The sequence below is a fragment of the Panthera leo genome, chromosome F2, assembly GCF_018350215.1.
Source record: "Panthera leo isolate Ple1 chromosome F2, P.leo_Ple1_pat1.1, whole genome shotgun sequence".
NCBI classification, from domain to species: Eukaryota; Metazoa; Chordata; class Mammalia; order Carnivora; family Felidae; genus Panthera; species Panthera leo.
Genome location: NC_056695.1, coordinates 63779486 through 63804540, shown reverse-complemented (window position 1 = coordinate 63804540; position 25055 = coordinate 63779486). Strand labels below are relative to the sequence as shown.

The window sequence follows — 25055 nt, the reverse complement described above, 5'->3', positions numbered from 1 at the left end:
TCTTGTGTAACCAAGAAATAGATGCATATTGTGCTAAGCTCTTGAGACATTAGGAACTGTTGTTACCACAGCGTAGTATCACCCAACACCCAACCTCACCGGTTCAACTTTAAAGCCCTTGGAGTAGGCCTGGCCTAGAGTAACTGCTCAATGACAGCTTTAGACAAGCTCAGCAATATGGTTCAATGGAAAAGCCATTTTCCCTTCACTAACTGCTCATGTCGCTCCTCTGTTGAAACCATCAATCATTTCTCATGGAATTTAAAATAAAACCCAAATCACTAACTGGCACACTGCCTAAATTGCTTTGGTCGCCAGCCATATCTTGTTCACTCTCCTGCCATAGTGGCCTTTTAGCTCCTTGAACATGAACAAGCACCTTCCTGACAAAGGGACTTTATATTTGACAAGATCTGAGCCAGAATCCTCCTTCCTCGTCTTTTTTTATCTTCATGTGTCAACTTAAATCTCAGCTCCTCAGGGAGGTCATCTCTGTTCATCCAGGTGGGAGCAAATGCTCTTTTACATTCTCGTTTTATTCCTTTCTCAGCATTTTTCCTGTGTCTTTTAAACTATTCATCGCAATTTGAGATAAATTTTGCTCGTTTATTCACTCATTTCCCATCTTTTTCTAGCACTAGACAGGAAGCTCCATGAGGACAAGGCCACATCTCTCTCATTCATATATTTATCCTAAAAACTAGAACACTTCCTGGTACACAGCAGGATTGGTTATGGGAGGACGGAGTGGGGCAGAGGAGGTAGAAATGAAAGAGGGAGAGTTGTCTTGGAGTTAAATCGAGTATTTACTGAATACGAAATACTACCTTTAAATGATTATTCCCAAAAGAAATTGAGAGTTTCTAACAAAAGTGATGAAAATTCTGAAAACTAATGTTTTTCTGTATATGAGAAGATACACTTTCACAAATGGTATAAACTATAAATTAAGATATAAATATATTCCTGTCAAAATAGGCAAGTCAATAAAAATGCAATTCAAGCAGCACCTGGGTGGCTCAATCGGTTGAGTGTCCGACTCTTGGTTTCTGCTCAGGTCATGATCTCGGTTTCATGAGTTCGAGCCCCACATCAGGCTCCGTGCTGGCAGTGTGGAGTCTGCTTGGGATTCTCTTCCTCTCCCTTTCTCTCTGTCCTTCCCTTGCTTGCTCTCACTCTCTCTCTCTCAAAAATAAATAAATAAAACTTTAAATCTAGGGGCACCTGGAAGGCTCGGATGGTTAAGTATCTGACTTCAGCTCAGGTCATGTTCTCATGGTTCATGAATTCGAGCCCCACATAGGGCTCTGTGCTGACAGCTCAGAGCCTGGAGCCTGCTTCGGATTCTGTGTCTCCATTTCTCTGTGCCCCTCCCCGATTTGTGCTTGCTCTCGCTCTCTCTCTCAAAAATAAACATTAAAAGAAAATTTTTTAAATGCAATTCTAAACCAGCTTTTAACAAGGCAATGTATTATAAACACAAAAGTCCTACATCCGAATTATACCTTTTATTTTGAACATTTCACTCAACAGAAATCTGATATACTGGGTCTAGGTGATGACACCTTTCAAACTAATGAAACTTTTCTGTAGCATAAATAAACAAATTTAGACCACCAAGTAAAATCAAATCCAAGTGTAACTGAACAACTCAAGAATGGTATGAATGGAGTAGAACCTCCAGTGGCTTATACTTCACTGTTTATAACCGACTTTGAGAGTCTTCTTAGTGACATGACAGTAGATTATGCATTTCCAAGAGCCAAACACACAGAATATTCTTCTCTCTACTCGCTCGTTAAAAGATTAAGAAATCTGATACAAAGGTCTGATGTAACTACGAAACATGCCCTAGTCATTTAAGGAGGGCTCTCTTAGGTCTGATGTAACTAACGACACGCCCTAGTCTCTTACGTGATTCTGGGTGAAGTCATCCTGCTCACCCTTGTGCAACCTCTCCTCCTCATCAGTCCTGCTGCTTACATGTGGAATGATTTGCCATAACTAGAAGGAAAGTGCTGTTGGGTATCTGCTCACTCTCTTCTTTCATTTCCCGAAAAGTCACCAAAAATGTCTTTGCCTGGATCCCCAAAGGCACATAAGTAGACCTTTGAATCCTTTGGCTGGAAAGGTCTTGGATCAGATCCGTTTGGTGAGGGAAACCAAAGAAGGTCAGAAGACCTCATTGATCTTGGAAGAATCCAACTTCTGGTTATAAATGACCCCACCTCTACCTTTTAAATTAGCTGCTACTAGGGAGATGCCACTGGAAAAGGAGCATATGCTAAGTTTATAATTCTCTTTCATCTTATTTTCAACAAGCAGATAATAGAACCTAAATATCTCTCAAATATCTAGATTTTTCCTTTGTGAGCAAAAGACATATTATGGTTTAGGCGTTAAGTCGGTTAGATTCACCCTCATTTCCTTTCTTCCTTTCTGGAGTTTTTCAGACTCTTCTTAATATCAGAAAAAAGACAACTCTTCAGTCACCTATTGGTAAACAATTATTTAGCACCAGTCTTGAATTTTCTGGTGGATTATAAATGAATGATAAAATTCTACCTTAGGCCCACGTCAACTGCTTCTTCTGTTTAGCTTCTAACTACAGTCAGAATGGATGGGTGGAGAATGAATGAATGAATGAATGAATGAATGAATGAAAATTTGAATGCCTGTCTAAAGGAAGCCAACTGTTGTTTTTCTGGTTAAAACTCAGCTAAGACTACTAAAAGTTTAAGGTGGCATTTAGAAATGCAGTAAAAAGAACCACAGATGTCAACTGCTTCTTCTGTTTAGCTTCTAACTACAGTCAGAATGGATGGGTGGAGAATGAATGAATGAATGAATGAATGAATGAATGAAAATTTGAATGCCTGTCTAAAGGAAGCCAACTGTTGTTTTTCTGGTTACAACTCAGCTAAGACTACTAAAAGTTTAAGGTGGCATTTAGAAATGCAGTAAAAAGAACCCACAGATGTTATTTTAAAATTTTATTTGCTTATAAAAGAGAATGGAAATGGGTTTGCAAAAACTTATCTGCATGTACAAAGTAATCCATGTAGATAAAGAGGGCAAGCCTTGGAATACTGCTGGATAAACTGTTCATCAAAATTGGACCTCCTTGCATCAGAACTGGTGGCAAGTCATTATTTTACAGGTCAAAACCACTGAAACACTGAATCTATTTTTAAAGTCACCAACTTCAGAAAGGTTATAGTCTAAAACATATTCTTAGATACCAGTGAAACGAGTTACCAAGTGATCTCAGAGGCGGGCAGATCAGTTAATCAAGAGGTAGTTTCTCTAATAATATCCCTTTTTCTTTTTAGCAAGGCTATAGGAGATAGAGATAAATGGCATAATCTTTGAATCTCTTTAAATTTTTACTCTGTTTCCTTTGAATACAATCATAGCTGTCTTGATACATTTTAGAACTTGAGATCGTCTAACACAGAAAAGAGTCCAGTGTTCAATTTTTTTTTTTTTTTTTTTTTTTTGCCAATTTTCCTTTGAGCACTCTTCTTTGGACACACAAATAATCTGGCATGCCATTAAAATAGCAGAAAGAAGTAAATCCTGTGGTGTCATAGATGAAGGGAGTTTTTTAAATACAATTTTTTGTTAATGATAGCAATATTAACAATACCCAAGGAGACTTAGGGTGATGAAACGAGCCCCCAAAAGGTAGCATACAAACCACATCACAACATTCTTCTTGAATAAGTTTCTCTAAGAGTTCTTGTAGCTGGTCTTCATATTTGTCCGGAGGCTATCAGATCCCCGAGCCCCACAGTTCCATGGCTTCCAGCTCGTCTTGGACAGGAGTGAATTCTGGTTGATCAGGATGAGGAGCTAGAGAGGAAGAGTGGGGTGGGACTTGATAGGACCCAGGAACCATAAACTGATATTCTCTCCTCGTGTGGGTCCGGAAGAGGCAGATTTGGTCACTAAACTACAGAGATATCCTGCTTGGGTAGAAAGCAGTAGCCACCTTTACCCACCACGCCGCTTGCGCCTTCCCCAGGAGGTTTCAGACGGTTAGTGAAGGCAGGGACGGATACATGGCAGAAATTGTTAGAAAACCAGATCACAGCCAGCTGCTTAAATATTATGTGTTTTATTTACAAAAGGAACCCTGAATCTCAGCAGAATTGTAACAGAAAAATAAATCTTACCAAAACCCATCTCAGGTTAGAAACCCATCACCAGGGGACAGTCAGGAAGGGAGGGGGTCAGAGGAGAATGGAGAGTAGGGTGGTCAGGGAGGAAGATGCCCACCAGTCTTGTGCGGGGACAGGAAAGAGGAGAAGGCACGCTTCATTCAACAACTACTACTGAGCCTTCACATAGAAAAGTTAGGGATAAATCCTTGGTACACAATCATATACCCTTAGCCAGGCTGATACAGAGCGGTCGGTTGCTAATACAATTGACCCATGGGATTTGGTGAAGTTTCAGTATTCTCAGTGTACGTGTTTCGAGTAGGGAGGGCAAGAGATGTGACAGTGGGCAGGGAGGGAAGCAGGTGAGGCAGGAAAGCAGGGTGCCCATTGTTAGGGGCAGGGGCTGGGTGGTGGTAGTCAACAGGACAGTTCTGTATCCGTAGCCAATTGCCCAGGCCAATGTAATCAGAGTGGAGGAGGTGCACCTCAGTGCTGGTAATCATTGTAAGGGATCAGATCTTAACAAGGGACAGGGAGATTTGAGAGAACAAGGAGGGAAGAGATGAACAGAGAAAAACACATCAGCAAAACTCTGACCAGTTCCTCTGGCAAATAAGGTTAAATTTCTCCTAAAGCAGAAAACTTAAAATTCTTTGACTAATAAGTTTATTGCCCCAAAGCAGTCTGTGAACATGTCTCTTGATGCTTCCAAGAGTGACTATGTCAGAAAATGTCCCATTGCACAACTCGCTGACATGCAGGCTGCAGATGTTTTTAGGAAGCATTATCTTTCAGAGTCTCGGTCCGGTCGTTAGTAACGAGGCAAGGACAGCATGGCCACTCTTGTTTCTTCTTAAAACTATCTTTGGTCACGTAACATGCATGTGGTGCTCAGAAGGTCACCCAAAAGAATCTAGGGGGCCCTCCTCGCTAGGGAAAGCTCTAAGTTTGAGGTTTATCCAAAACAAGAGTAAAAAATTACAGGGCATCACGACCACACCACAGCAGTAACACAGAATTAGGGCACCCAAAGAAAGTTCAGACATGCCCCGCAATGACCAAACGTGAGGTCAGAGGCCAAGAAGGTGTGGACTGCCATTTGTAAACAAGAAAGATTTACATATGAGGTTATTTTCATTTTCCTCTTAAGGTTTTTAAAGGGGTAGCCTCTAGAGTCATTAGCACGTCATAGAAGATATCTCTGAATAATTTAAGGTAGAGAGGTGCTCAACTTCTGCCTCCCTCCCATAATTGGTCTACTTTTCATTGTACCCCCATCATATAGTTCTAACCGTAGCAAAACACTGCTCAAAGCCCACGAGAGGCCGGCACTTACCTCCTACCCCGTAGGCAGAACACGAAGAGGGGTCGCAGTATCCAGGCTGGCCAGAAGGACCTTGTGGTCCAGGCACCCCCAGGTGACCAGGTGGACCCCTGGGCCCGGGAGAGCCAGGGGGCCCAGGGCTTCCTGGCCGACTCTCCCCCGAAGGTCCTAAGAAGCACCAACAAATGAAAACAGTTGGTCTTCACCATCACAGAGTGAGTTTTGAGACTCCCAAGAAGTAAACTAACTCTTAAAAAAAGCCACCTCACACATTTTAACAATTAGGATAGTCTGCCTCTCCCTGCTCATTGAGTTTTTATTCCTAAACTGGATCATACTGTAATCATACATTGTCCTGGAGGTCAGTGCTTTCAATCAGCTCAGGAAACGGGAAAGCAAAATGGATGTATTCTTTTCTATCACCTCTTGGATATTAAAGGGAAAGGAACATACCGCTCTCGACCTGGTTTTCATTACAGAATTCCTGTTTCCCAGTGCAGTTCAGTGGGAATCCAGCATACGGGCATACATGAACACGTGCACACATGCACACACACAAACACACTCAATCTCAGCCTCGTAATCTATACTGCTTTATGGCCTCAGATCATCGAAATAAATTAGCCTGAGTGTGAAAGAAATTATCCTGCAGGAGAAGAAGGAAAAGTCTGAAACCGGGCCTAAAATACTAATCCAAAATTTCTTTGAGGCTACCTTATATCAATTGAGAACTTAGATTGAGTGAAAATGGGAGAGAGACTAAAAGTTTTCTGATATTAGGAAGTGTATTGAGCTGAGTGTTTTTGTTTGTTTTTATGTTTGCTTTCAGGCCCGGATTCCAATAGTGCTTCAAAGGCATTCTTCAACCAAGAATGATATTCTTTCAACTAAAACTTAAATGGAAATTAGGAACAAGTATCCCCTTATATTTGAAAAGTGCTGTGGCTCTTAGATACATTCAATTCCATCCAATCAACATTCACCAATCACTGTTTTTGTGGAACACATGATCCTAGATCAGCCTCTCACGCAGGCTCTAATGCTAGGAGCATTTATGCTCAGTCGATTTATTCCATTAGGAATCCCTCCTAGAAAAAGTACTTTCCAAAATCATCATTAGACTGGAAAGAAAAATCTGTAAAGCATTTGATTCGATGTGGCTAAAACTGGATCATAAACATCCAATAGAACTGCAAACTTATAATTCTAATAATGAGGATGATAATCTAGAGACCATTGTCAAAGCACATAGTAATGTGCACAAAACTGACACAAAACTCGTTCAGTAAGAATGCCATGGTGGCAGAGACTCTGAGTGTTTATCAAATACCCATGTGTTCCTCTATATTTGGAGCCTGCCGTGCAGTTCAGCTGAGAGTGTGGCTAGTTCCAGCCAGTGAAATATGCATGGCTGTGCCATATGTCATTCTCCATGTAGGAAGGTGAAGGCTGATGTGCCTCCTTATCTTTCTCCTAAGAGCCTTTTGTTCCAAAATGGGGGAAAGCCACCTTACTCACCTCAAACTTTATGTATATCTACTAAGCATTTGGGATTGATTTGTTACCTCAGGATAGCCTAGCATAGCCTAACTCATGAAGCCAACCGGATCCCAGAATATGCTATAAGCTTCTGGGAGAATCATCACTTAACAAACTGGCCTTCTAATAAAGTGAATGAGAAATACAGCCATTCCAGTTAGATGCAAGGATGTAACACGGCCATTTTCTTCACCAGTGATGTCAAGTGAAATATAAAGATTTAGGACGCCCATTGTGCAGCTTCCTGTTAGGTAGAGAGATTTACCTGCTGGTCCAGGGGGGCCTCTTGGACCTTGGGTTCCAATGCCTGGGTTTCCTTTTTCTCCTTTGATACCAGTTAGACCTGTTGAGAAGGAAATAAAGAAAAGAGAGAAAAGTCCTTAAGACAAAAATCTAGGTAGTTCCATGTTTCCAGGCTTAAAAATTACCTCTCTGGTAAAGAGAATGGTGTGGGTTGGTTGGGGGTGATGGTTACCAGGGACTTTGAGATTAAATTCTGACACTGTGAATCATGTACAGTCATAGAGGGGAGCCCAGTTCTGTGGCTGAGCATGCTGCCCGTATTTGTGGTACTGCAAGTTTATTTTCCTCCTTCCTACTGAAGTGGGTCAGCCTGCCAGGAACCGGCCCGTGTCTTTGCACGCACCAGGCCATTCGACGTATGCAGTTGGCACTCCAGAGTAACACAATAGAAATCACAAGTGGACATGTCTAACATTTTCCTTTTGGTCCACTCTGTAATGTATCTGCAAAAGGCATGAATTATAATTAGGCAGCAAAGTTCTGAAGAGCGTGAGTTTCCATTAAAAACTTGGAAGCTTCAGGAAAGCCTGTGTTTGATTTGGCTGATTCAGCCCCATAAAAGTCTAAACCTATTCATGTCTCTTTTCCACTGAGCTGACTCTTTATTCCAAATAATTTACAGTGCTATTAACAAAACTATACATTTTCACAGGGGAAAAACAAAGAAACATATACTCTGACACCTCATCATCCCAACAGCTTCTATCACAAGGTTGCTGGACAGGTGAGAACATGTCATACTGAGGGCCACCAGTCCGAGAGACAGAGTTGCATCAGATGAGGGCCGGGTTACCCAGACTCACATCACAGAAGGTCTCTGGTGTCTGTTTTTCATGTACAACAATGCTTTGAAGTAGCAGAATGCAGAATTGCATCTGTATGTAATTACACTTACAGAGAAATTATGTACGAATTGGCAAAGCCAAGAAGGAAACATAAACAAATGACAATAACCAATTTGATAGGGGGCAGGCATGCAAGTGATTTAGAATGTTTAAAATTACAAATAACTTTTCCCTTTTACTAAAGGCAACGCGTATTCACTGTAGACAAATTCAAAGACACCACAAGCAAGGACTTCAGCCCTTGAAAATAATCACTTTTAACATCTTGGTCTATAACTTCCAGAAATAAAGGCATTCATGTAGTATTTGCTCTGGGAATAGTTGGCAGAGAGAGAGAGAGAGAGAGAGAGAGAGAGAAAGATCAGTGAGCAACTAACAGCTTTTTTTTATACTGCACACATAATGACTGTCCCTTGATTTGAAGCTTCGGTGTCTGCTGTGTTCCTTGGGACCACCTTTTGGGGTCAAGGTATACCTGGCATTTAAGTGCTCCTTCCTTGTTAGTGGTCATCAGGGCTCCTTCACCCACTGCTATGCCTCCCCAACACCCAGGCCTATCGCACGTGGCCTTAGTGGTATTTTCTGAGCTCAGGAGAGACCAGCACAGCAGGGAGAGAGCAGGACATTGACCACTGAGCCTGTTACGACCTCTTGTTTTGGGTCTGACTCTTCTCTTAGGAGCCCATAAGGAAGATGGTAATTTCTAAAAAGTAAAAATATAGTTGCATCTGAGTTCAAAAAGCACACAACGTACTCAGACTAACCAACATGTAATACTCAGTTGCTATCAAGTTGTTTAGACAGAAAACCACACTGGGTGCATCTACTAGGTATCACCCAGTTAGCTCCCAGTTTAGCTCTTAGTTTAGTAGTTAATTGAAAGAAGTACTTTTTAGCTGGTAGGTGTTCTCTCAGATGCAAATGTGTCCTAACATGCATCTGGGAATTGAGCAGAAACTGCCTCTTCTTCTGTTTGAATGAGAGTCACTTTCCCCACAGGGAACCACTAATTTTTCAAGAATTAGAACACATACACAGATGACTAATGGCAGGCTGCTCATGATTAAGTGTGTGGTGACTCAGAGGCCTCCCATGACCTTACGGTACTCAAGGATCAACATTAACAACATGGCTTCTCAATGATTCTCCAAAGTGGGAAATGCAGTTGAGGCTGAACAGCACATCCAGGAAAGTACTCTCTGATAAGAGTTTCTTGGTTTATCCTTTGCTTCTTCATTAAGAAAAGTGAAAGGTGGGAAAGATTGGGCAGTAGAAAGCCTAGTTGTTTTAATTTTCTAGTTACGTAAGGAAAAACAAATGGCATTTGATATTATCTGTACTGCAAATCAAGGTAAGAGAGGAAGAGTCTCACAAAAGTATTCCAGCCCCTCAAAATGCCTTGAAAAAATTCTAAGGATATAATTATATGAACAGAGAATTTTAGATTTTATTATCCTTGAAGTAAAGATATGTTGCAACTACATGTAGGCTAATATATTAATATTCGTCCATGTATTCACTTATGGTTCTGAGACTGAAGGAATATTCATGTCCATGACAACTGAATTTGGTTGTAAATCTTTTTCTTGGAATGAAAAACTCATGTTAAAAATCAATAATTAAGTACCTAAGATGAGGACTGAAATTAAAGACTAAGCTTAGAGACCTCAGATCTCTAAAAAATAGATCCACATATACTTTTGATAAGCCTTATAAGCCATGTATGATTGATTAAAAGGAAAGAAATCAAATGTCAGCCTGTCCTTCTTTATGAGGACTGAATGTGAAGCCACTTGGTGTTGAGATGTAGTCACCAGAGTCATGTGCCATCATCCTTTCCTCAAAGGGCATTGGGACTCCTGAGTGCACAGTATAGCCCCTCCTTCTGGAATACCCTTTTCACACTGGCCGTCTTCATAAATACTTCTCGTTCTTCAAGACCCAACTCAAGGTTTCTCTGCAACCATAATGAGCAGATGCACAATGGATTCCAGACGCCAAGGATTGTCTATCTGATTCATGGCTATATCCCTGACACCGCTAGAGCACCTTCCACATTGTATGGAACTTACATACTGACTGAGTGAACGAATGCATGAAGAAATAAATTCTCTGCTTCCATATTGTCCACGCCGCCTCTGGCACCTACCTCACTGCATTGCTTGTTCTCCTGTTCATCTAGCCTGAGCCCAGGAGCCTACTGACTGCAGGGATCGTGTCGTATTTATTGTTAGTGTCAGATCCAAGCAGAACCTCACACAGAGTAGGTGGCCCATAAATACTAGAAGACTAACTGAATGACAATGTCTACACCAACTTGTAGCTGACTCTTATAAGCAAGCATGACCTCTGAAGGATCAACAAACAAAATGCTTTACGCTGGAGCTTTGCTTTTTACTTTCACATGCCTGGCTTCCGGGGACACAGCTTTTTGTAACAAGTTCTTTGTTTGACAATATCAACTGCCGGTGCTTCTAAAGAGATGAATATAATAGATTACAATAAGTTTAAGTTTCTGTCATTTCTAAAAACTGAGCACAGCTTACCAAAAATATGATTTAGGTAAGATTAAAATATCTTTAGTTTTCTTTTGAGTTACCAAAAATATTTAGGAGAATCAGAGAGATGATTATTATTCATTCATTCATTCATTCATTCATTTGTTCTTTTAAAAATATTTTAAAACATTTATTTTTTTTAGGTTGGTTTTAGGCTCACAGCAATATTGAGTACAAAGTACAGAGATTTCCCATGTATCTACTGCCCCTACACATGCATTAGCAACATCCCCCAGTAGAGACGGACCTTTGTCGTATTCATTCTTTTTTAAGAGTCTCATTAGAAACCATTTCAGGGTTACCAGATTCTCTTTTACCACTAACCTAACACTGACCCTGCAATATACATGTATTTATTATACTTTTTTAATATTTTATATTTATTTATATTTTATATATTATATTTATTATTTTTTATATTTTATGTTTAATATATATATATATATATATATATATATATATATATATATATATATATATATATTTACAGGTCTACTAAGACAGAGACCCATTTGTTTTAGTTTTTCATTATATTCCTAGTTCCAGTCACATATTAAGGCACTCAAGAAATATGTGTCAAACAAATGGATGAATGAATGAAATCCTAAGTTCAAGGGCAGACTTTGACAAACCAAAAAATGTGGCTAGTCAGTTTATCAACTAGGCCTATAAATTACTTTGGTAGATTTTTGAATGCTAGATGCTTGACATGTATAAACTCATTCAGTCTTTACAAGAACCAAGAGGGCGGGCACTACTATTAATGCAAGAGAAGGCTGTGATACCTGCCCTAATAAGTTCCTGAGCCAAGATTTCAAGCCAAGCAGGTTGGCGCTGAAGCCTATACACTGAACCACTGCTCTCCCTGCCTTTTCATCCCAAAAGGCAGGCTGCATTTTTGCCCTGTTCAGTGCAGGTGAGGCTTCCGGAACTGCCTGCTGAGTCAGTGTGCACGGTTTCTCTGGTCCCATGCTCAGAAATCAACCCTGTGGTTATCACATTTCCTCAGCTTATTTCCCTTAGTTTGCATACTTGCCCTCTGCTCTGAGCGAGATTCAGCATTGCTATTTGGAGGATTTATCCTGCTCACACTGACTGCATGTCCAGGATTGGGCCCTTGGTTGTCTACTTCCTATTTTCTTTGGCCCGTTGGTCTCTGAGTAGAGAGATTTTACTCATTTCTCTGCACACCCCCCCCCCCCCAACCATACCGAGCACTCCACGCTAGAGTCTCATGCTATTCCAGGGAGCACAGTTATTCTCTTGATCCCAGACATTTTGAGCAACTCCCAGGATTTATGCCCGGGCACATATGCAAAGCCTGGGCAATGCTTTCATTGTAACTGTACCAAAAAGTCACAGAAACTGGGAGACAAAGCTTCAGTTATGTTATTATATTGTCTGTTGCCTAGGAAATGCTGACAATGAATGGCAAGCACAGTCTGTTTTCCATTCAAAATATGTTTGAATGCCTCCTAGATGCAAGTGCAAGGCACTGGAGAGGCACCTAGCTACAAGATGGCAGAATAATTGGACTTAATTCACTAAGTATTTTGTGCACTTTTCCAGAGTCTGCTATTGCTACATTTTTGGCCTGTGGGATTAGTACCAGCATGTGGGACTCCATGTTTTGGCTAAGGTCTCGGCTAAGGGGGCCAAGATTGGAAAATACATGATTGTTTTCAAATGTAAACAAACTCTGCAAATAATTGCTAAGAGTTGCTCCTTATTGTATATTTTTTTTATATACAACAACTGCCCATCTACTATGACTATATAATTCAGGACTTAGGGAAAGATAAAGCCCTCCAGATGGTTCAGGCAGAGAGAATTTAATGCAGGGACTTGTTTACATGGGTGATGGAAGGACTGAGCAGCCAATGAAAGATGATGAGGCAATTGATAAAGTAGTAACAACAGGAAGTCACTCTCACCTTTAGGAGCACAGGGACAATGGGAAGAAATGGTGTGACTGGAGCCCAGAGCCTAGAGCCTTCTTATAGGATCTAGAACCAGAGGGAAAGACTTCCAGTGGAAACAAGAGCCACGTAAAAGTCATCACCACAACAGGAATTCCAGGGGAGGCAGGGATTGGGGTGAGGGGAGAAATATCCTGGCTTCTCCCCTCTTCAAATTCTCTAATCCTCCTCAATGCTTCCTACTGGCTGAACCTTCTCAGGAGCAGAGGACAAGGGAGGCTGGAAAGACAGTGAGGCATAGCTAACGGAAGGGGAAGAGCAGACTGAAAGCAAACCACCTGGTCCATCCCAATATCAGGCTCTGAGTATTCAGAGTAGAAGGCACCTTCCTGTCTGTAGCAGGTCACCACATAGCAGGGAAACAGACAAACGGACAACTATAACACATGGTGTGAGAATAGCTACGACAACATATGAAAATACAGAACTGAGGCATCTGTGGGAAATCACAGGAAGCTTTCCGATAGAGCTGACCCTTGAAGTTAAGTCTTGAAAGGCAGGTGTGCAAGGGCAACTCCAAGTGGTTTCCTATGACTTTTACAGCTGCAGGTTGGGGACTGGTAGAGTAAGCAGGCAGTCTAGGCCAGGTCATGACATGCTAAGGAGTTTGGATATGGCCCAATGGATAGCTATTCCATTGCAAAAAAAAAAAAAAAAAAATCCTTCAATACCATCTACCTAATTTTTTGTAACTTCATACTCTTTCTGAAAGAGGAACCCCCTATCATTTAAACCCCGGGCCTCATAAAACCTGGGTCTGCCCCCGTGGGGCGCTACAAAGCAATAAAATTCGTTCAGGTTGGACTGGAAAATCCTGCAGAGCCCAACTCTACACTAAGATAATCCCACAGAAAAGCCAGAGGAAAACATGTTGAATCATTAAGTAGGGCAACTCAGTGGCCAAAGGAACCACTACCAGATCAAGATCAAGACAATGAGATATTTGCACTTTAGGCTTTCCTATCAGTTAGAGGCATGGTAACATTGTCAGGAGGTCCTTTCGTCTTCTGATCACACATGTCTAAATTAGACACACTGACATCTGGGCAGTGAGAGAGGGGAAGGGAGTGCAGCAGGGAGGGGGGAGGGGAAAGGGGTAGGATGGAGGTTGTAAAGGGAAAAGGGAAAAGACAGGAAAGAAGATGAGGAGCACCCCTCATCAGTGCATACCAACCCCATGTTGTCATGTGCAGGTTAACTGTTCACACCTGCAGGTGCATGGTAAAAACAAACAGGGATTAAATCGGGCACCAGAAATCCTGGATTTTTGTCCCCATAGTTTTGCAAACCGATACGATGATCTATAATAAGACTATCAGACCAAATACCCATCTATCAGTTTCAGCTCCAAAGTTTTGACTGATCCCCCATAAATGCTATTATGTTATTTCTAGCATGGACTGTTTGGAAAATGATAAATAATTCAAAGAAAAATAAGCCAATTTCTATGGGTTCAAAAATGAACTTTCTGGGTTTGGTATGAATATTCAACCAGTTGATGATATTTAAATTAGTGCCTGGTCTAGTTTTTATTCCTTGCAGAAATGAAAAGTGCTGTGATGCTCTCTGCTCTTGGAAAAGAAGAAAGCTCTGTCAGGCATTGGGATAAGGCCAGAGTCTGCAGAGTGCAAAACAAAATGTGTTATGACCAACAGCCCTTCATAATAAGCATGAAGAGTCCACTATTAAGATAAATACATCTCCTATCTAATTAAATCTAGAACCAATCAAAATGAAAAGAGTTAATGAATATATCATTTCTATATATGTTTTGCCCAGCTATACAAATATGTTTTGGTATATTTATTGGTTGTAATGTATTTATTGTTTTAAAAGCCATGTTAAAAAATCCACAGAAAATGGTTTATTATAGCTAATATAAACAGCTTTAATTTTATCATCTAAGTAAGCATATGTTTTATTTCCATTTTACTTGTTTGTGTACAAGGCCAGAAATTTAGAAAATGGCAAAGTACATTCCTACATTTAAAAGAAAATACCTCTGGGGCCCCTGGGTGGCTTAGGCAGTTAAGCATCTGACTTCGGCTCAGGTCATGATCTCACTGTTCGTGAGTTTGAGCCTTCATATTGGGCTCTGTCTGACAGCTCAAGGCCTGGAGCCTGCTTTGGATTCTGTGTCTCCCTCTCCCTCTCTTCCTCCCCTACTCGTACTCTATCTCCCTCTCAAAAATAAATAAAAATTACAAAAAATAAAAAAATAAAAGAAATATCTCTGCCTCTCTCTCTGTGTCTCTGTCTCTCAAAGGATAGATACACATAAAGCGCGCGCGCGCACACACACACACACACACACACACACACATACACACAGGCATTATAAGCAGGAGGTCCCTTGATCTTTTGACTACAGACATCTAAATTAGACACACCAAAATTTGGGCACTGAAATGTCCAATGTATTTGCTATTTTATATGTATTTCCTATCCAGTAAAACCAAACCTCCTATTTAAAAATCTCACCCTGTTTTTCTGGCTGAATTTACACGATAATGACTTGAAGAAAATGCTGACATTGTCAAGTTGGCAGTAACTGGCTATTAACAGGATGTCTTAGGGTTGATGTACTATAGCCACATGGACTTCTGTTTTTATCATGACTTTAGGGTGAAGGACAAATGGCAGCCAAAAAAAGCTAGCCAAGTAGTAATCAACACCATAAATCACTTATGATTCATGAAATGACTATTGTACTTCAGGTACAATGAAAAATAAAAGGAAAATAGACATCAAGTTTGGTCTTTGGGGACCATGTGGCCTTACTGGTGAGACAGGATTAACAGAAGTGATATCATTAAAAGACAATTCAAGAAAGTATATTCTACCTGGGTGCTAAATGATACATCTCATAGTCTAATGAGGTAGGTGTCTATTCATTTATCAAATATTTGTTCAGGCTTCTTACAGGGTGGCATGTAAAGATGAAAGGCACAGCCCCATTCAAGGAACTCGCAGTCCAGTGGGAAGACAAACAAGTACATCGCCGATTACGGTTTAATGAGAAACTTCTGTGGTGGAGACATGTGCTTGGGGAGCACAAACCAGGGAGATCTTACTCAGTCGGGCTCAGCTGGAATCGAGCAGGGTAGCAACAACCAATACACTGGCCAAACAAATAAACCATGGGGAGGAATGAGTGGTCTGGCAGACGTGAGTCTTAGGATGAGTTCTGAAGTTTGAGTATGAATGAGCCAGAGGAAAAAAGAGGGTTCTGGGGAGTGAGAAGAGCAGGTGAAAAAATCCATGACATGGTACAAGAACAGGGCACAACAGGGATTAGCACTGAGGGCTGTAGGAAGGGAAAAGACACGTATGAAGAATGTGGTAAGCCGAATTAGCGGTCTCTACTCCTTATTACTCTGCAAAAGACTTATACGCCCCGCATTCTCTTACTTCAGGCCCATGTATTTCCTGATTTCTTGGAGTTGGGCTCGGTCATGTGACCTGCTTTGACCAATGGGGCGTTGGTGGCGATGTCAGGAACAGAGGCTGGTTTGAAATATGATTAAGTGGATGGGTTGCCCTGTTTTGTTTCTGCCACTGCCATAAGGATTACATCCTCTAGGAAACTATTAGCTCCTCCAGCCATGGCCCCAGCAGAGCAGAACTGCCCCTGTTTCCCACAGATATGTGGTGAAAAAAATATTTATTGTTGTATCCTACTGAGATTTTTGTGGTTTGTTATGCAGCAAGAGCTGACCAATACTGAGAGCACTGAGCAGTTCAGTTTGGCCAAAGGGAAAAGTACATACTTGAAGTGAAGCAGAAAATATAAACCGGGACCATATAAAGACATCTTAACTGAGATGGCATTAACCTTCCAATATCAGAGTGATATTTCTAACATGATACCCATTACCCCAGACAGAGACTGAAATCCAATGCAAGAATCTGATAAGATCTACTATACAGACCCTCCAATTAAGGGTTTCAAAATATTTTAAGCCACAGAAACAATTATAATAGCTTTCACGTCAAAAAAAAAAAAAAAAAAAAAAAAAAAAAGACAAAACAGACCACAGCCTTGCTGACATCTTGACTCAAGCTCGTGAAAGACCCTCAGTCAGAAGCACACAGCTAGACCCTTCTCGAATCCCTCACCCATAAAAACCATGAGCATATATGTTTCATTGTTTTAAGCTGCTAAATTCTACAGTAGCTTATTATATAGTAATAGATGACTAACACATAGAGTTTCTCTTTGCAGTCATGTTGAATGTACAGAGTCACTTTGTAATAGGGGAAAAAAACCCTTACAAAATAAAAGATGATACAAGAAAAAAAAGAGCATTCCTTTCCAATGCGCTAAAGTTACCATACGTTAGGAAAAAACAATCCACCAACCCTTCAGAGAAGAGAGTCTTGTTCCAAAGGACATTCACATTGGACTTTATCAGATAATTATGGGGTGAGGAAAGAGAAAACTACCTTTATTTATCCAGAGTTTACCTCTCAGGAGATGAGAGGCAGGGAATGGGGAAGCAGGAGATGAGAAAAGAAACATGCATTTCAGCAGATTTTGAACAGCAATGAAAAGGCTATGCCTCATGCAACTGAATATCAAATATAATACAACATCACAGAGAAGACCTGTAAATATTTAAGTATCAGCCAGAAAATTATTACCAGAGCCCTGCCAACCCTCTATCTTTAATCAAGTTGACCTGTCCCATAAAGATCGTTTTTCCAGGAATAAACCAGGAGAAAAGGGACATTAGGAAGTTCTACGGACACTTACCACTGAGGCACTCCTGTCTCACAACTGCTACACTTTTATTCTGAATTTGTGGCCAAAGTTTTCAGTCAGATGTATCTTCAGTGCCAACAGCTCTTCTCAACCACAGAAATATTGAACACAAGGACCCTACTTCTCTCTCCCAGCTTTGAACCAACCTGGGACCCAGTTTTCTCTCCAGGTTTCTCAGGCTTGTTGATTCACAGGAAATGGGCATGAGCATTAGGGACTCGGATTTAGCTTTTGTGTGTCCGCAAACATTTCTCTGCTCTGACTGCCATTTCTATGTCCCTGAGCGGCGCTATCATGGACTTTCAGCAACTGGAGAGTGGCGGACTCCTTTCCTGCCTGTGTTTGCTCGGGGGAACTCGGTTGGGTTGCATCTTCTTTTCACATTCCCCCTTTCTCATTTTCTGGAACAAAGTCCATCTTTTTCAAATTAACCACAGAACCTCAGGACGCATCAAAACTGATCCTTAAATCTTGTCTTTCTTTACATTCAATCCTTAGAAATTCGGTCTCCTGTGGCAGGGAACGTTTGAGGGGGATAATTTTCCAACTTCAAAAGTCATTCAGGGATTTTATCCTCAAAGGACTATAAAAAATTAACCTGGGTAACAAACAGAGGGGAGAATTGCCCTGGCATCAAGCTCTACACAAAGACATGCAATTTTGTTGTGATTAAAGGTGACATCCCAACACTGTTATTTTTTTGAGCCTCAATAGTAAGATTGCACCCAAAATATTTGATCCCACAGAGTAGGTACAAAGTGCTAATGACACTTAAAGAAACTAACGAGTTCCAGTGGGGAAAATCTTTGGAATGATACCTCCCAGTCATTTCCACTCAGCTTTTGCCAGGCACTAACATGGATAAAGACATTGACACTGCCGATGGGTAGGAGGAGATAGTGGGTAGTATAAGGCTTCTCTGCCCACATTGGAAAACAAAATATAATGGAAAACTTAAAAAAAATAGAATATAATTTACATTTATTTGCATAGTGCCAATGATGTATTTACTATCAAACGATCTTCACTGTGAACACAACAGAGACCAATACAGAAAGGCAATTTTTTTGAGGGGGGGGCACGCAAGTGAGGGAGGGGCAGAGAGAGAGGGGGAGAGAGAGAGAGAGAGACTCCCACGAGGGCAGGGGTTGGGGGGGAAAGAGAGAAAGAGGGAGAAAGAGAGAGAGAGAGACAGAGACAGAGACAGAGAGACAGAGAGAGAGAGAGAGAGATGGCAGGGCTAGTGTTTTTACCTGAAGTGGGGCTTGAGGTCACAAACCATGAAATCATGACCTGAGCCAAAGCCAGATGCTTAACTGACTGAGCCATCCAGGCACCCCAGAAAGACATGTTATTGATAAAGGTCAGCTACATCAGCCTGAATTTAAAGCTGTTGTATTCCCAGTAGTTCTTTAATATAAATACATTTTGACTTCTTCATTATGTTTCCAGTGTAGTCATGCTGAGAATTTGCCTATTAGAATAAATGATTTAACTATACATTATTTTTTTTTTTACTTCTTTCTATTACACTAGATGGCACTCTCATTTTTTAAAAAAAAAAAAAATGTCTGAAGTCCAACTTCGGCTCAGGTCATGATCTCACGGTTCATGAGTTCAAGCCCCATGTCAGGCTCTGTGCTGACAGCTCAGAGCCTGGAGCCTGCTTCAGATTCTGTCTTGCTCTCTCTCTGCCCCTCCCCTGCTCATGCTCTGTCTCTCTCTGTGTCAAAAATAAATAAAACATTAAAAAAATTTAAAAAAAGAAAAAGAGACAATATGTTTACTGGTGTTGAGGATCATGGCTTTAAAGGTTTCAAGCCTTTTTCCACCTCAGGACCTTTATACACGTTATTGCTGTCTCTGCCTAGAATGCTCTCCTCTGGGGCGCCTGGGTGGCGTAGTCGGTTAAGCGTCCGACTTCAGCCAGGTCACGATCTCGCGGTCCGTGAGTTCGAGCCCCGCGTCAGGCTCTGGGCTGATGGCTCGGAGCCTGGAGCCTGTTTCCGATTCTGTGTCTCCCTCTCTCTCTGCCCCTCCCCCGTTCATGCTCTGTCTCTCTCTGTCCCAAAAATAAATAAAAAACGTTGAAAAAAAAAAATTTAAAAAAAAAAAAAAAAAAAAAAAAAAAAAAAAATAGAATGCTCTCCTCTGACTCTCTTCTTGATATGCCAAACTGCTAAACTTTCAGGTCTCAGCTAAAACATCCCTGACTTGACAAAGTAAGTCAGAGTCCCCTCTTCTAGGTTGCATAGCATCATGTATTTTTTCATGGCACTTACAATGATGGTAACGCAATGAAACCATTCATGTATTTTTTTATTAGTCTCTTTAATATCTGTCTCCATGCTAGGTACATGAAAGGTAGGAAATATAAGCCCGGTTAACCACTATGTCATTAACACCCAGCACCATGCCTGATGTGGTGTAGATGCTCAGTAAATGCTGGTTAGATGAATGAATAAAGATCCCCAAACAATCAAGTTGTACGACTAAGCAGCCAAGCTTACACGGGTAGCAAGTGGCAAAGCTCAGATCCTGACATATATATGATTGATGCCCCAAACCACATCTCATCACCTGTTTCTGGCTAAAGCAGCATCACAAATAGTGAAGTGAAATCGGTGTCTCACCTAAAATGTCACAAGTGAAACAAGACTGAATTGCCTTGCTCCAGGTTTCTCCTCTATGTCCCCTAGGGTGAGAAGTTATAATAGAAGTATAATTCTATTGCCAGACCCATGGCCAGTTTTCCTTCAGGCAATTTCCCTATTTGGATTCTCATATAGCCTGGGAACATGTTAAAATCCTAGAAAAACTCCTCCTAGAAAAATGTATAATCATGGAAAATAATTTATTCACATTCCTATTTATCCTATAAATCACCTGGCTTCACCTCCAAGCTGGTCACTTGCTGGGTCACAGGTGTCCCAAGGCTCTCCAAATACAGAACGGAGTGTGCAAAGAGCTTGCAAATAGTACAACCATGACCCGCTTCTGCCTTCTGGTCAGTCTGGCAGTTGACTGGTTTTTGTGAACTGAGCTGTGAACTGTGGTGATTAGAAGCCATCAGGAAACAGGGGTCCACCAGACGCTGCACGGTTCTGGCCTCTCCCACGTGATTCCCCCGCTACACAATGAACTCAAAGGTGGCAAGAGGGTGGAAAGGAGCAAGCACAGATAATCTGGAACTATGCAGATGTGCACTCGAATTCTAGTCCCCCCCCCCCACCCCCGGTCCAGCGGTGTGACCTCGGACAACTGACAAACTAGCTAAGCCTCTGTTTCCCCACTTAAAAATGGAGCTAATACTGACCTCGTAAGACTTTTACGAGCACTAATAAGGTGCGAAGCAGCTGACAGTCGCTCCACAACAGTAGTTGCTTAATCAGTGCTGGCACCTTTTCTTTCAAAGGCTGCGTGATGTCTCCCTCTAAACTCTGACAGCATGTACTCTCTACGTAAGTCACTTAGCATCTATCTACTCTCCTAACTGGCGCATCCACTAATGTTCTGCGTTCCTTCCTTACCCAAACCATGTCTTCTATTTTATCCAACTGAGAGACTGTGTATATAGTATAAGCACAACATTGGCAGATACGTTTAGTGCCTAATAAGTGAAAGCCGTAAATAATAGTATTATCTCACACACTGTCAAGCCAAAAGCCTTATGTGAACCCTGCATTCAATACATGTTTACTGATTTATTGTACAAAATAAACCAGATTAAATTCCGGCTTTACGGGTGTACAATCTGAACATGAAAATCTTCAGTTGGATGATTCCCGTGATCCAATACTTTCTGGGTAATGACACAAACTGAAGCCTAAAGACTGAAATCAGAAAACGCTCCCAGTTCTTTTCAAATAAAGAAATTTAATTTTGCCAACTACAGACCAACGAACTTATTTTTGACTTGGGTTAATATATGGTTCGAGACACCAACGTGGAATATGAACATTATTTAACTAAATGGAATGAGGAAGTAACAGGTGCATCCTCTGGGAATGGTACACGAAGATCAGAACTAGCACTGGAGAGATGATCTAGGGGTCTAGTTAGAAGCAAGGCTGTGATTGGAGAGTGAGTTCACGTCAGAAAAGTCAGGACGCTGTTTTTTCAGTTCTGGGGACAAATGGGGAACTGTAGAGCTCTGGTGAACTTTGGAAGCCAGGGTACAGAGCCATTTACCTGAAGACAACACAGCGTTTAATGGGGAGAAGCCACAAAACCGTAGCCCATGGAGGGATAGCTTTTCTTTGCTGCCAATGAGCCATGTAGTATCAGTGACAAGAGAAAAGCGGGTGAGAAATTGGGCTACATGACATTTTGCTTATGCTATGGAAATGGGACCTCTTCACTTCTGGGTGCTAATAATTAGACAAGCCTGAGTTGGAGTCAAGCTTTAGATGAACAATGGGAGCTGCAGGAATCCTTCGAATGAATCCTTAAATTCTAATGATTCCGTATATATTGCGATCCATGTGAGAAAGTAGCTAAAAAGACTGCTCCACACAAACTCATGAAAAATACTTTAAGTTAAAGGAGACAAAGGGTTAATGAGAGGGAGGTAGCTATTCAAATGGAGGCAAAACATAGGCTTCTGTTAGATGATCAGGAAAGTCATGAACAATGTCTACACTGCAAATATGGGGAGAGCGTCACTTCTTTTCTGTTTTCCAAAATGCATACTCTCTGGCTAGTTCAATGATAATGATTGGATTAATCAAAGTACACGTTTCTACTAGAACAGTGTATTTCGAAGAGGACATAAAATCCAAGGTTGCCCCTTGGCCTTTTAATACTAGAAGAGAACAAATGATAGTAAGGGTCAGTAGTATTTCTTCTTGCCTCAGTTACACATGTGTGCATGCATACACATGCACGTACATATTGCATTGTGCTTTTTGCCTTGCCTTTTTGTAGCTCAGTATTTGGCTAAATACACTCCTGAGTAACAATACTTATTTTTACTTACTATAACATAGTGTCCTTTTAAAATTATATTATAGGGAGTACCATGATAATCATATTTTATATAGCAAGGAACAATAACAACAACAAAGAAATTCCATGATGTCTGGGTTTTCTCTCTAGTCCTGATGTTGGCTGATTTCAAGACTCTTTGGGCTTCAATATCTTCATATGCTTTCTTTTGCACAAAATGAGAGTGTTAGGAGAAACGATGGCTGAAGTATCTTCAGTTTTAAAATTCTATTGTTTTGATTTAGTGGAAAGGTAGATACTTGTCTCTCTCAATACTTTCTGGGCATTTGGACCACAAGATAAAAAAAAAAAAATCACTCTCTTCCTTGCAGCAACAAATCCCAAGCGCAACAGGACTGAAATACCCTGCTAGGAATAAAAAGTCCTTAGGCGTTGGTCAATAAACCCTAACCTTAAGCCCCAAACCATTCCCCTCAATTGGTAATAAGCCAAAATCACTTTCCCTCATGTGCAAAGGGCATTTCTCACTTTCTTGTCCTACTGTCATCCTCCACGTATTTGTGAAATGCACACAGGATTTTGCTTTGTCTTCTACACTTTTTAGGAATACCTGTACAGCTATAGGTAGGTAGGAAAATTACATCATGGAAATTCTTATTTCGAAGTTTGTCTGGGTCACTGAGAATTCCTGGATGATTTTCCTCCAGTCTAAGCATTCGCGTCCTCTTGCAGGGCAGGAGAGACTCAGTCTGGCAAGAACAAGAACAGGACTTCCAAAAAGAACAAACACAACTTGTGACTTGCTGAGAGTGACTCAGGCGCTGGCCCTGTGCCCCCTGAGTCACAGGTGATCCATCACCGACACCGTTAGAGGGTGCCCGGCTGACAGAGGTGGCCACCTTCCTAGCTGCCAGATCTTCCGTGTGCTGTGAGGGAATTATGCCCCTCTCTACATGTGCTGATTTAGTGCCTGGGCCCAGGAAAAACCTTCAGAAAGGAAAACCAGAGCTGGGTTCCCATTAGAGCAACAGCTACTGAGTGTGCAGCACAATTCAGACCTGACCCTGTCTTGGCAGTCTAGCTGTTCACCCACCCCGGATGAGTGCTCACATGGGTGGGAGAGACAGTTGGTGTGGCAGGTGCTCAGGGGGTGAAGCCGTTTGTGGTCTGGGGCGATCGACAACAACCTCATTCCTGAAACAGAAGGGCAGTTGGGCCCTGAGCTAAGAGTAAGACACGCACAAGACAGGCAAAGAAAAGGACATTTCCAAAGCGGGGGGCAATGTGTACGAAAGCGCAGAGGCAGAACGCACGTGGCCTGTTGGCACGGTTCAAGAATGAACATAAAGTATCCCCTTTGTCATCCGCATTTTACATCTCCGATGTTACAAAAGGAATATATCCTATCCATCTCACAGAAGTAGTAGGATTCACAGGGCAAACAGATAATACTTAGCTCTTCCCCAGACCCACATTCTATAAAATTGGGTCTTAGAAAATACTTGTATCGGTTGTCTTTCTCCCCATTGCTTTCTTTGTGGTTAATATGGAACCCCAACTTCCCACATCTCTTTAATCTGCTTCTGGAGTGGGAGACCTTGGCCAATTATAGAGTTGGGTGAAATTCAGCCGGTCTTATTATTGTATTACACGACACTGCTAAAACCTGTAGAGGATAACAGCAAAGGCTAAGTAGGATTTCTATTTTCAAGAAACTTTAGTAGGAAAGACAAAACATTGGCCTGTGAAACTATTAAATAAAATGCTGCCTTATATTATAGAAAGAGGAACCACAAACAATATTTTCATCCGAAGTTTATAGTTGGCATGGTCTACATAGACATACGTAAATCATAGGTCGATATGACTCATGACTCACTTGAGGGCTGCCACCAACTGTTGCCCAGTATGGGCACTGCACAAAAAAGGCACCAGACCTACGAAGGGAGCTCTTGGCTTAGCATGACATATGTGTGATGCTACATCAGGGGAGGGCACCATTTTCTAATTCTTCTACCTGGAAGGGGCACCTGTTCTTAATTCCTCCATCTAAGAGGGGATACCTTCCTCTCATTAGCTCAAAAGCCTCTTAGAGGTGAGTTGAGGGTCCTGATCCTCCTTTTTCATACGAGCAGACATGGCTTTTGACGAAATGCTTTGTAGATTACTCAATTTCTCAATCTTGGAGATGGATAAATAAGAAGCTAGAGAATAGATGGGGTGAAATGAATTTACATTCATTATTTTGGACTTCGTCATTGCATGAGCACCACTGTTCCACTCTGCTTCACTGTACACACGTCAGTGGTGTTCCAACGAGAGAGGCGCCCCAGCTTACCTCGTTCTCCTGGGGTCCCCGGCACGCCTGCATTTCCTGGGAAACCTGGGGTCCCGGGGGGCCCTTGTTCACCAGGGGCTCCGGGTGAGCCTGGTCTGCCAGGCTCCCCGGGAGGCCCCTGGATGGTCCGCACTGATGAGGAGTGGCTGGGAATCTGGTTGAGGATGGCTGTGTACCTGGCCATGTGACCTGAGACACAAAGGGCAAAGACAACATTCAATGAACTGTCACACACAGAAAGGGGAGACAAGCGGTTTTATTTGTCAAGGTTCCAAACGATTCTGTCAGATA

General features: G+C 41.6%; 1 protein-coding gene across 6 annotated transcripts in view; it reads right to left on the bottom strand.

The window, feature by feature from the left end:
- Positions 1 to 2997: 2997 nt before the first annotated feature.
- COL14A1 (collagen type XIV alpha 1 chain) overlaps positions 2998 to 25055 on the bottom strand; it is a 211852-nt gene continuing 189794 nt past the window's right edge. For 5 of the 6 annotated variants that reach the window (XM_042923826.1, XM_042923825.1, XM_042923829.1 and 2 more), the window contains 4 exons: positions 24765 to 24953; positions 7295 to 7372; positions 5503 to 5658; positions 2998 to 3855 (listed from right to left, as the gene is read on the bottom strand). In XM_042923826.1, the coding sequence (XP_042779760.1) occupies positions 3776 to 3855; positions 5503 to 5658; positions 7295 to 7372; positions 24765 to 24953 (503 nt within the window). In that variant the 3' untranslated portion in view covers positions 2998 to 3775. Of the gene's footprint in view, positions 3856 to 4104; positions 4685 to 5502; positions 5659 to 7294; positions 7373 to 24764; positions 24954 to 25055 lie in introns of those variants that run through there. The other variant, XM_042923830.1, reaches the window with a different exon arrangement.